This window comes from Schistocerca americana, chromosome 3 (genome assembly GCF_021461395.2).
Source record: "Schistocerca americana isolate TAMUIC-IGC-003095 chromosome 3, iqSchAmer2.1, whole genome shotgun sequence".
NCBI classification, from domain to species: Eukaryota; Metazoa; Arthropoda; class Insecta; order Orthoptera; family Acrididae; genus Schistocerca; species Schistocerca americana.
In genome coordinates, this window is record NC_060121.1 from 946,693,980 (window position 1) to 946,706,531 (window position 12,552).

The window sequence follows — 12,552 nt, forward strand, 5'->3', positions numbered from 1 at the left end:
CGAACAGTAAAATGCCGACAGAATTGCATAACACATGACTTAGCGGCAGAAGGCTGGAGGCCGTGGGCTAGAGCCCATGACTGCGCCTTGTGGATGGCTCCCTGTAGGTAACGCTCAGCAACACCAGTACTGGAGCAGCAGTACGAAATGCAGAAGTCGTCTGCATACAGAGAAGGTGAGACAGAGGGCCTGAATGCTACTGCTAGATCATTAGTGGCCACTAAAAATAGAAAGTCACTCAAGATAGAGCCCTGCAGGTCTCCATTCTCTTTGATATGGATGGAACTATGGGAGGCACCAAATTGGACATGGAAAGTATGGAGCGAAAGGAAGTCTTGCATAAAAATCGGGAGCGGACCGCGGAGACCCCACTTGCACAATGTGACAACGATATGATTTTGCCAGGTCATGTCGTATGCTTTACGTAAGTCAAAAAAGACAGCAACCAGGTGTTGCCATTCAGAAAAGGCTCTTCAGATGGCAGACTCGAGGGATTCAAGATAATCAGTGGTAGAGTGACCCTGGCGGAAGCCGCCCCGACATGGGGCCAGTAGGCCAGGTGGCCAGGTGACTCCAGGACCCAACCCAACAGCCAACAAACCATACATTCCAGCAGCTTACAAACAACGTTGGTGAGGCAGATGGGCTGATAATTTTCCACATGAAGCGGGTTTTTACCGGGTTTGAGCACCGGAATGATGGTGCTCTCCCACTACTGCAATGGACAGATGCCATCACCCCAGATCCAGTTGAAGATGAGGAGGAGATGTCGCCTGTAGTGAGATGAGAGATGTTTAATCATCTGGCTGTGGATCCAATCAGGCCCAGGAGCTGTGTCGGGACAATGTGCAAGGGCACTGAGGAGCTCCCACTCTGTAAATGGGGCGTTATAGGATTCACTGTGGCGTATAGTGAATGAAAGGATGTTCCCTTCCAGCCGCTGTTTGAGAGTGCAAAAGGCTGGGAGGTAATTCTCCGACGCAGAGGCTCAAGCAAAGTGCTCTGCAATCACATTTGCGTTGATAGATAACACGCCATTTATGGTAACTCCAGGAACACCTGTTGGGTTCTGGTACCTGAAAAGACGTTTGATGTTTCCCCGGACTTGGGAAGATAACGTATGGCACCCAAAGGTCGATACCTATCTCTCCCAACACTCCTGCTTTCGTCGTATAAGAAGTTGGCGAACGCGGGCACGGAGCCATTTAAAGGCTATAAGGTGCTCCAGGAAAGGGTGCCACTTATGCCGCTGTAGAGCTTGCCAATGCTCCTTAATTGCTTCAGTGACTTCCAGCGTATCAGCGACTTCCAGCGTATCAGTAACTTCCAGCGTATCAGTAACTTCCAGCGACCACCAAGGGACTGCTTTACACCTCCAGCACCCTAAAGAGTGAGGGATCACGTTTTCTGCAGTAGAAACAATTGTTGTGGTTACCTGCTCAACCATCACATCGATGTTACTGTGTGGGGGAGATTCAACGGCGGCAGCAGAGGTGAAAGTTTCCCCGTCTGCCTTGTATAAAATCCATCTGGGCGTATCCCTTATAGCCGCGGAGGGTAGGGGTCCGCATTGCCGGGACCCAGGATTCCTGGAGGGCAATGCAAATAGCAGGTGTAAAGCTTAACAGTTGCCGCAGCTCAGCCAGGCAGTGGAAAAAACCGCCACAATTCCGGTGGAGGATGACGTAATCGTGAGACTGGGAAGACATGGAACATTCAATGAGGTAGTTTATGCTTCAGAGTCACCTACTGCCACTGACTTACTGCCTGAGCAGTCTATATCCGTTGCGTCTGAGGGTCTGGTGAGATCTAGGTCCTCAGCGGACACCAAAATCCCCACCCGATCCTCAGATGCAGAGCTTGTAGGTAGCGGTGGGGTGGGTGCCACCACAATTTCTTTGGTCTTAGGGGTTTTCTTTTTGGATTTCTCTAGTTGCTGCTTCGGTTTCCCTGGCTGGGAGGACTTCACTGGCTCAGTCCCCGGGACTGAGGATGAGCGTGAAGTCCTACGACCAGCTGCTTTTGGGCTCTTCAGTAACTGGCAGATGTCATCTTTCCCACTAGCAGAAACCTGGGAAGGGAGTAACCCAAGGGACCCCTTCCTAGTGAGAGAAGCCAAAGAAGACTTGCGCTTCTCGCACTTAGAAGTGGGGACGGACGTCCCTGATGGTTCCAAAGTAGGTGCTGCAGTAGCAACAGGGAGGGAAATGCCCCCCACCATCAAGGGGGCAGCAGCGTAAGACGATGTCACACGCACAGGATGCAGGCATTCAAATTTTCTCTTAGCCTCAGTGTAGTTCAGTTGATCCAGGGTCTTTTACTCCATGTTTTTCCTTTCTTTCTGGAGAATCCTGCAGTCTGACGAGCAAGGTGAATGGTGTTCTCCACAGTTGACACTGATGGGAGGTGGGGCACATTGGCAGTATTGGGATGTGATGGATGTCCGCAATCTTGACATGTGACACTGGAAGTACAGAGGGAAGACATATGGCTGAACTTCCAGCACTTAAAGCACCACATTGGGAGAGGGATATATGGCTTGACGTCACAGTGGTAAACCATCACCTTGACCTTCTCGGGCAATATATCACCCTCGAAGGCCAAGATGAAGGCACCGGTGGCAACCTGATTATCCCTCAGACCACAGTGGACACGCTGGATGAAATGTACACCTCGCCACTCTAAATTAGCACGCAGCTCATCCTCAGAATGCGAAAGAAGGTCCGCGTGAAATATGATACCCTGGTCCGTATTTAAGCTCTTATGGGGCGTGATGGTTACAGAAACATCCCCCAGTTTGTCACAAGTGAGTAACTCTCGTGACTGGGCAGAGGATGCGGTTTTGATCAAGACTGACCCAGATCTTATTTTGGACAAGCCCTCCACCTCCCAAAACTTGTCCTCTAAATGCTCAACAAAAAACTGAGGCTTCATTGTCATGAAAGATTCCCCATCAGCTCTTGAACATACAAGGTACCGGGGCGAATAAGATCCGCTGCCATCCTTAGCCTGATGTTCCTCCCATGATGTGGCCAGGGAGGGGAACGATTTGGGGCCGTACTTCTGTGCACTGAATTGAGCTCGCGAATGATTAGAGACTGCTGGTGTTTCACCACCAGCAAGAGATGATGGACTACGCTTCATTGCATGTCAGCCGCCCTGATGCCACCCACTCCAACCAGGGGCCCTCCCCACGGGTGTCACCCAGCCGCAGCAAAGGCCACCTGGCAGGATGGTCATTGCCGGGAGTCCTGACGCCCCAGGGGGATAGGCATCTACCCCTTGGCAGACGTCGGGAATTAAGGGCGCAAGCATCAGCAGAGCGATTCCTGTGTGGTCAGGGGGCTACAATCAACAGGGGACATGGCTACCGTGCTGGATATCAGGTGCCGAAGTCCATGGTCATTGTCAATGCAGAAAGGGACACTGCATAGTGCATGGTGGAAAACACACCCAGGAAGCTGTCCTCGCCCAAGAGATGGAGAATGGGCGGGACTGTAATGCGACGACGAGAAAGTTGGCTGAAGATCTCAATGCAGAATGGACACAATGCACCGTGTAAGGTGCCCTTCCCCAATTGGCTCGATCTTCAGGAGAAGTTTGAAGAATGGAGGTCAAACCCTGCAGGGGACCACCACATACAGGCTGAAACGTGTGAAACTTCTTTTAGTCTCCTCTTCCGACAGGCAGGAATACCTCGGGCCTATTCTTATCCCCGGACCCGCAGGGGGGGTATAATGAGATAAAATAAATTATTCAGATAGTTAAGGGAGATGAAAATTTAACAGTCTTGAGGAACTGGAATTCAATAGGAGGAAAAGGAAGACAAGGAAATGTAGGAGATGTTTATGTATTGGGGAAAATGAATGAAAGAGGAAGCCGTCTGGTAGAATTTTGCACAGAGCATAATTCAATAATAGCTAACACTTGGTTTAAGAATGATGACAGAAGCTTGCATATGTGGAAGAGACCTGGAGACATCACAAGGTTTCAGATTGATTTTATAAGGTTAAGACAGATATTACAGAACCAGATTTTGAATTGTAAGACATTTCAAGGAGCAGATGTGGTCTCTGACCACAACTCATTGGTTATTAACTGCATGCTACAACTGAAGGAACTGCAAAAAAAGGTAGGAATTTAAGGAGATGGGACCTTGATAAACTGTAAGAACCAGAAGCTGTTAAGACTTTCATAGGGAGAATTAGGGGACAATTTACAAGAACAGGGAAAAGGAACATACTAGAAGAAGAATGGGTAGCTTTAAAAGATGAAAAAGTGAAGGCAGCAGAGAATCCATGTAGGTAAAAAGATTAGGGCTCATAGAAAGCCTTGGGTAATGCAAGAGATACTGAATTTAATTGATGAAAGGAGAAAATAAATGCATTAAATAAAGTAGGCAAAAGAGAATACCAACACCTCAAAAAATGAGGCTGACAGCAAGTGCAAAATGGCTAAGCAGGAATGGTGAGGACAACTGTATGGATTTAGAAGCATATATCGCTAGGGGAAAGATGGATGCCGCCTACAGTAAAAGTAAAGAGACCTTTGGGGAAAAGTTAACCACCTACATGAATGTCAGGAGTTCAGATGGAAAACCAGTCCTCACCAAATAAGGGAAAGCATCCTAACTAAATAAGGGATAGCGGAAAAGTTGGAGGAGTATATAGAGTGTCTATACAAGGGACATTTATTTGAGGGCAGTATTATGGAAATGGTAGATATGGTAGATGATGTAGGTAAGGCGGGTACCAGGTTGAGATTCATTGGGAGAGTACTTAGAAAATGTAGTCCATCAACAAAGGAGCTTACAAAGGCTTACAAAACACTCGTTCGACCTATACTTGAGTATTGCTCATCAGTGTGGGATCCGTACCAGGTCGGGTTGACGGAGGAGATAGAAAAGATCCAAAGAAGAGCGGCGCGTTTCGTCACAGGGTTATTTGGTAACCGTGATAGCGTTACGGAGATGTTTAATAAACTCAAGTGGCAGACTCTGCAAGAGAGGCGCTCTGCATCGCGGTGTAGCTTGCTGTCGAGGTTTCGAGAGGGTGCGTTTCTGGATGAGGTATCGAATATATTGCTTCCCCCTACTTATACCTCCCGAGGAGATCACGAATGTAAAATTAGAGAGATTAGAGCGCGCACGGAGGCTTTCAGACAGTCGTTCTTCCCGCGAACCATACGCGACTGGAACAGGAAAGGGAGGTAATGACAGTGGCACGTAAAGTGCCCTCCGCCACACACCGTTGGGTGGCTTGCGGAGTATCAATGTAGATGTAGATGTAGATGTAGATGAAGATGAGATGGGAGACATGATACTGCATGAAGAATCTGACAGAGCACTGAAAGACCTATGTCAAAACAAGGCCCTGGGAGTAGATAACATCATTAAGACAAAATTACTGATAACCCTGGGAGTACCAGCCATGACAAAACACCATCTGGTAAGCAAGATGTGTCAAGAAGAATATGATTACAATCCCAAAGAAAGCAGGGGCTGACAGGTGTGAAAATCACCAAACTATCAGTTTAACAAGTCATGGTTGCATAAGAATGGAAAAACTGGTAGAAGCCAACCTTGGGGAAGATCACTTTGGATTTCAGAGAAATGCAGGAACACATGAGCCAATATTGACCTATGGCTTTTCATAGCAGATAAGTTAAGGAAAGGCAAACCTACATTTACAGCATTTGTGAACTTAGGGAAAGTTTTGGCACTGTTGACTGGAATAGTCTTTCAAATTCCAAAGGTGGCAGGGGTAAAACACAGGGAATGAAAGGCTGTGAGTGAGACAGGGTTGTTGCCTATCCCTGACATTATTGAATCTGTGTGTTGACGAAGCAGTGAAGGAAACAAAAGAAAAATTTGGAGTAGGAATTGAAGTCCAGGCACAAGAAATAAAAAAGAAATAAAAACTTTGAGGTTTGCCAATGACACTATAATTCTGACAGAGACAGGAAAGGACTTGGAAGAGCAGCTGAACAGAATGGACAGTGTCTTGAGAGGAGGATAAAATGAACATCAAGAAAAGCACAATGAGGATAATGGAATGTAAATTAAATCAGGTGATGCTGAGGAAATTAGAGTAGGAAATGAGACACTTCAAGTTTTGCTATTTTGGCAGCAAAACAACTGATAATGGTTGAAATAGGGAGGACATAAAATGTAGACTGGCAATGGCAAGAAAAACGTTTCTGAAGAGAAGAAATTTTTTAACATCGAGTACAGTTTTGAGTGCCAGGAAGTCTTCTGAAAGTATTTGTATGGAATGTAGCACGAAACGAGAATAGAAGCTTCTGAAATGTGAAGTTACAGGAGAATGCTGAAGATGAGGTCGGTAGATCACGTAGCTAATGAGGAAGCACTGAACAGAATTGGCGAGAAAAGAAATTTGTGGCACAACCTGACTAGAAGGAGAGATCGTTTGGTAGGACACATTCTGAGGCATCAAGGGATCACCAATTTAATACTTGAGGGATGTGTGGGGGGTAAAAGTTATAGAGTGAAACCAAGAGATGAATACAGTTAGCAGATTCAGAAAGATGTAGATCACAATAGTTATTCAGAGATGAAGAAGCTTGTACAGGATAGAGAAGCACGAAGATTTGCATCAAACCAGTCTTTGGACTGAAGAACACAACAACATCTTATTCAATCTGCATTACTGGCAATATCCTTTGTTTATGGCAACATGTGGAAGCAATGAAAAAGCATCATCTTCAAATATGACTAATTAGACACATTTATGACTGACCGTCCCTACGCACAATCCCAGGACTGCATTGTAGCTATGAAACACTATACCAAACACTGAAATTGCTGTGCAGAGCAACCTGTCTGTAGGTGTATGACCACACACAGTGTGCAACATGTGCAGTACATCAATAATTTATTTGTATCAGATCACTGCAGCAGGGTATCTATTTTTCATTTTCCAGTAGGTACAATGTATTGTACAGGACTCTCATACCAGTGCACACAGCCAAGAACAAAAAATTCTGTGCATTACTAAACTCTCTCCTACGAAAAAATCTCTGACTATTACCACACAATTGAATATTAACTTACTATTCTAATCTCTTGTATCTACGATAAATGGTTATTTATCCAGCTTATAGCTAACACTGCAAACTTACCGATGAGCGGAGTCGCACAGGACTTTGGGATGGTAAAGAGAAAGTTTTCAGGTCATGAGGTGGTGTGCTTCGCCCTCTACAAAAAAATGAAAGAAAAATACCAAATGAAACAAACAATTTCATATACTCTACACAAAGAACAGCTATATATACATTGATAAGCCGAAACATTATGACCACTGCCCACCGCGATGTTGGATGATGCAGTAGCAAAAGGATATCAGCAGAGCAGACAAGGGCAGGGGAATCACCTTACCACAAATATGGGCTGCAAACTGGGAAATCAACTCAGATAAGTGACTTTTAACAAAGGGAGTAGTAGTATTACGCAGAGCCTGTGAATGAGTACCTCGAAAACAGTGAATCTGGTTAAATGTTCATGTGCTACTGTCCTGAGCATCTGCATAATGAGGTAGAAGAACAGTGAAGCCATCACTAGGTGGTAAATAGTTGGATGTCTACGACTCTTCACAGAACATGGGGTACAGAGGCTTGTCTGCTCTGTAAAGTAGGACAGATGGTGATCTTTCAGCAGAGATGCCACAGGGTACAATGCTAGTGTTTCGGAGCACGTTGTTCATTGTACATTTTTGAACATGGAGCTCTACAGCAGACCATCTCTACGTGTTCACATGTTGACCCACATCATCATCAATTACGATTGCAGTGGGCACAGGACCATCAGGGTTTGACTCAATCAATGAAAATGTGTCAGTATTTTTGCTAACAAGGTCGATGGTCGCCTCCACAAGTGTCGTCAATGCCTCAAAATGTGCAGCATGCGAAGGAAGCAGGCTGGTGGGAGTAGTATTATGCTATGGGAGACATTATCCTGCACTTCCATGGGACCTGTGGTAGTAATCTAAGACAGGCTGACAGCTACAAACCACCTACATCCCTTCAAGCTTGACGATTTCGCCGATGGCGACATCTCTTTCAGCAGTTTAACTGTCCATGTCTCAGAGCCAGAACTGTGCTACATTAGATTAAGAAGCATTATAGTGAACTCATGTTGCTATCTCAGCAAACAAATTCACCTGATGTAAATCCCACGGAACCTGTCTGGGTCACTGTCAGGCACCATCACTGCAGCCCGTTATTCACCCCAACTACATGACCTGTTTGTACAACTAATGCCACATACCTCCACAAACCCACCAACACACTGTTGGGTCCCTGATATGCAGAATCACTGATGCATTTCGTCCAAGATGGACAAATAAGCTATTAAGCCGGTGGTCATAATGTTTTGGTTTATAAATGTGTATAGAGGGAATGTATTCTGTAGGTATAGCAATGTCTCGACCTTTTCACAGCATTGTTTTGAATTGCCATCGCAAAACAGGAAGGAACATTATGTGGAAAGAATAGAATTGAAATGTAGGAGGGGAGAGAGAGAGAGAGAGAGAGAGAGAGAGAGAGAGAGAGAGAGATCCAGTCCTCACAGCATGAAAACCACCATCCCTTACATTTGTCTGTTGTCCGTTTTTATCACATTTGCACATTTTACAAAATCTCCACCTTCTGTAGATTATTTACATAAGATGTCAGGCAAAAGTGTCATCACGAAACTAATAAATACACAACTTTCTTCAATATTTCTTCCCACATTGAGACAAACTGTACCAGCTAATACACAGTATGTCTAGCCAGCCTGTCTACTCTTCAAGGAGTAGCGCTTCATATTATCCACTTCAGGCACACCCAAAACAAGTTTTGGTTACCTTCTAGTCCATCACTTTTGTTGACCTCTTCCCCATAAAATTAGCAGCAGATTCCGAGTTTACTTCTGTTTTGTGCATCATCTGTTATAGATGAGAAAACTCAAGTTTTCTACCTGCTGTCTTTAAATGTCAGCTGTTGTGTTATACAGGGTGATTCAAAAAGAATACCAAAACTTTAAAAATGTGTATTTAATGAAAGAAACATAATATAACCTTCTGTTATACATCATTACAAAGAGTATTTAAAAAGGTTTTTTTTCACTCAAAAACAAGTTCAGAGATGTTCAATATGGCCCCCTCCAGACACACGAGCAATATCAACCCGATACTCCAACTCGTTCCACACTCTCTGTAGCATATCAGGCGTAACAGTTTGGATAGCTGCTGTTATTTCTCGTTTCAAATCATCAATGGTGGCTGGGAGAGGTGGCCAAAACACCATATCCTTAACATACCCCCATAAGAAAAAATTGCAGGGGGTAAGATCAGGGCTTCTTGGAGGCCAGTGATGAAGTGCTCTGTCACGGGCTGCCTGCCGGCCGATCCATCGCCTCGGGTAGTTGACGTTCAGGTAGTTACGGACAGATAAGTGCCAATGTGGTGGCGCTCCATCCTGCTGAAATATGAATTGTTGTGCTTCTTGTTCGAGCTGAGGGAACAGCCAATTCTCTAACATCTCCAGATACTGTAGTCCAGTTACAGTAGCACCTTCGAAGAAAAAGGCACCAAAAACTTTATTGGCTGAAATGGCACAGAAAACGTTCACCTTAGGTGAGTCACATTCATACTGAGTTGTTTCCCGCGGATTCTCAGTGCCCCATATACAGACATTGTGACGGTTGACTTTCCCGTTAGTGTGGAAAGTTGCTTCATCACTAAACACAATCTTTGAAACGAAAGATTCATCTGTTTCCATTTGAGCAAGGATAAAATCACAGAAATCGATTCTTTTAATCTTATCAGCTGCAGACAGTGCTTGAACCAATTTCAGACGATAAGGTTTCATAACTAACCTTTTTCGTAGGACTCTCCATACAGTTGATTGTGGAATTTGCAGCTCTCTGCTAGCTCTGCAAGTCAATTTTCCTGGGCTGCGAACAAATGCTTGCTGGATGCGTGCTACATTTTCATCACTCGTTCTCGGCCGTCCAAAACTTTTCCCTTTGCACAAACACCCATTCTCTGTAAACTGTTTATACCAACGTTTAATACACCACCTATCAGGAGGTTTAACACCATACTTCGTCCGAAATGCACGCTGGACAACTGTCGTCGATTCACTTCTGCCGTACTCAATAACACAAAAAGCTTTCTGTTGAGCAGTCGCCATCTTAGCATCAACTGACGCTGACGCCTAGTCAACAGCGCCTCAAGCGAACAAATGTACAACTAAATGAAACTTTATAGCTCCCTTAATTCGCCGACAGATAGTGCTTAGCTCTGCCTTTTGTCGTTGCAGAGTTTTAAATTCCTAAAGTTGTGGTAACCTTTTTGAATCACCCTGTATTTTAACTATGTACCTATCTACGTATTTACACCAGTAGTCAATGTATCAAACTTTATTAACTCTTCCTGCACTATCTGCTTATTTAGCATGCTGATATTTCAAACAGTTACTATTTTTGTCTTTAACTTCCTCTTGCTTTTAGAAATACAGTGAAATCCCTATTTTATGTTTCTGTGCAGTCCATGCTTAAAAAACACAAAACAAAAAAAATGCAGAATCAAAGAAAATGTTAAAACATACATGCATTAATACTTGTTCTACCGATCATGAATACAACATTTTGTAATAATGCGGAATGTGTCACTTTACCCATATGCTTTATTTTCTTTTACACAAAATAATTTGTTTTCCAGTTATTACTTTATACCTAAAAATTCATCTATTGAGTAGAAGGAGTTGTAATTCAGAAATTCTGAATTTGTTTGTAAGTGTTGGTTGGCTATCTGTCAGAGTTTTAATGCTATTTGGCAAACGGTCAAAGATTTTTTGTAGCAGCATAATTCACCACTTTTTGTACCAAACTCAGATTTAACCCATGATAGTGAAGATCATCCTTTCTTCTATGTTGTAACTATGCATTTTTGTGTTATTTTTTAATTGGGATGGGTTATTAATAACAAATTTCGTAAGTGAATATATTTACTGCGAAGGTACTGTGAGTATCTGGAGCTCCTTAAATAAATGTCTGCAAGGTGATCTTGGGTGGGCTCCAGCTATTATTCTGATTACAAGCTTTTGTGAAATGAATACTTTTTCTCTTAATGTTAAATTACCCCAAAATACGATGCCATATGAAAGCTGTGAATGAAAATAGGAATAATAGGTTAATTTACTGCTATGTTTATCATCAAAATTTGCAATTTCCCTAATAGCTTAAGTAGCTGAATTTAACAGTTTCAGCAGATCATCGGTGTGTTTTTTCCAATTCAATCCCTCATCAATGCACACACCCACAATTTTGAATATTCTGCCTTAGCAACAGACTTTTGTTCATTGTCTATATTTATCTATGGTGTTATGCCATTTACTGTACAGAATTGTATATACTGTGTTTTCTCAAAATTTTGTGAGAGTCCATTTGCAGAGAACCACTTCATAATTTTCCAAAGGACATTATTCACAATTTCCACACCTGATTCTTGTTTGTTGGGTGCCATTACTATGCTGGTATCATCAGCAAAAAGAACTAGCTTTGCATCCTCATGAATATAGAGTGTCAAGTCATTAATATATATTAAAAACAGTAAGGAACCCAAGACTGAAACCTGTGGGTCACCATTCTTGATACCTCCCCAGTTAGAGGACTCTGCTCATTTTTTTAGACTATCTGTACAGTTAATTTCAAACTTCTGCATTCTTCCAGTTAAATATGAATTAAACTATTTGTGCACTGTCCCACTCATACCACAATACTTGAGCTTATCTACAGGAATTTCATGATTCACACAATCAACAGCCTTTGAGAGATCACAAAATATCCCAATGGGTTATGTTCAGTTATTCAATGCATTTAATGTCTGATCAGTGAAGGTATATATAGCATTTTCTGTTGAAAAGCTTTTCTGAAAACCGAACTGACGTTTTGTTAGTGCTTTATTTTTACAAATATGAGACGCTACTCTTGAATACATTACTTTCTCAAGAATTTTAGAAAAAGGCTGTTGCAAGTGAGATTGGCAGTTGTTAACATCAGACCTGTCCCCTTTTATATGCTATGATTTAACAATAGTGTGTTTCAATCTATCTGAACAAATGCCTTGTTTCAGTGAGCTACTACTTATCTGTTGGGAACAAGCTTTTAGTACTCTGTTGGAATTGCCATCAATTCCATGTGAGCTTTTACTTTTGAGTGAATTACTATTTTACTAATTTCATTAGGTGAGGTAGGTTTAATTTCAGTTTTATCAAATTGCATATGTATTGCCTCCTCCATTTCTTGCCTCGCATTTTCTAATGAATAGTTGGATCCTATTTTCTCTACAACACTTAAAAAAATGATTATTAAAAACGTTTTCTACTTCTGGCTTCTTGTTAACAGACTCTTAATTGAATTTGATAGAAATACAGTCTTCCTATGTGCTCAGTTGCCCTGATTCCCTTTTAACAATATTCCAAACTGTTTCAATTTTATTATCAGATGTGCTAATCTCAGGCATAATGCACATACTTCTGGACTTTTTG

General features: G+C 42.8%; 1 protein-coding gene across 1 annotated transcript in view; it reads right to left on the reverse strand.

Annotated features, from left to right (window-relative positions):
- LOC124605114 (platelet binding protein GspB-like) overlaps window positions 1–12,552 on the reverse strand; it is a 298,012-nt gene that overhangs the window by 44,770 nt on the left and 240,690 nt on the right. Inside the window, exon 27 of the mRNA XM_047136572.1 lies at window positions 7,141–7,216. Coding sequence (XP_046992528.1) covers window positions 7,141–7,216 — 76 coding nt within the window. The remainder of the gene's footprint in view (window positions 1–7,140; window positions 7,217–12,552) is intronic.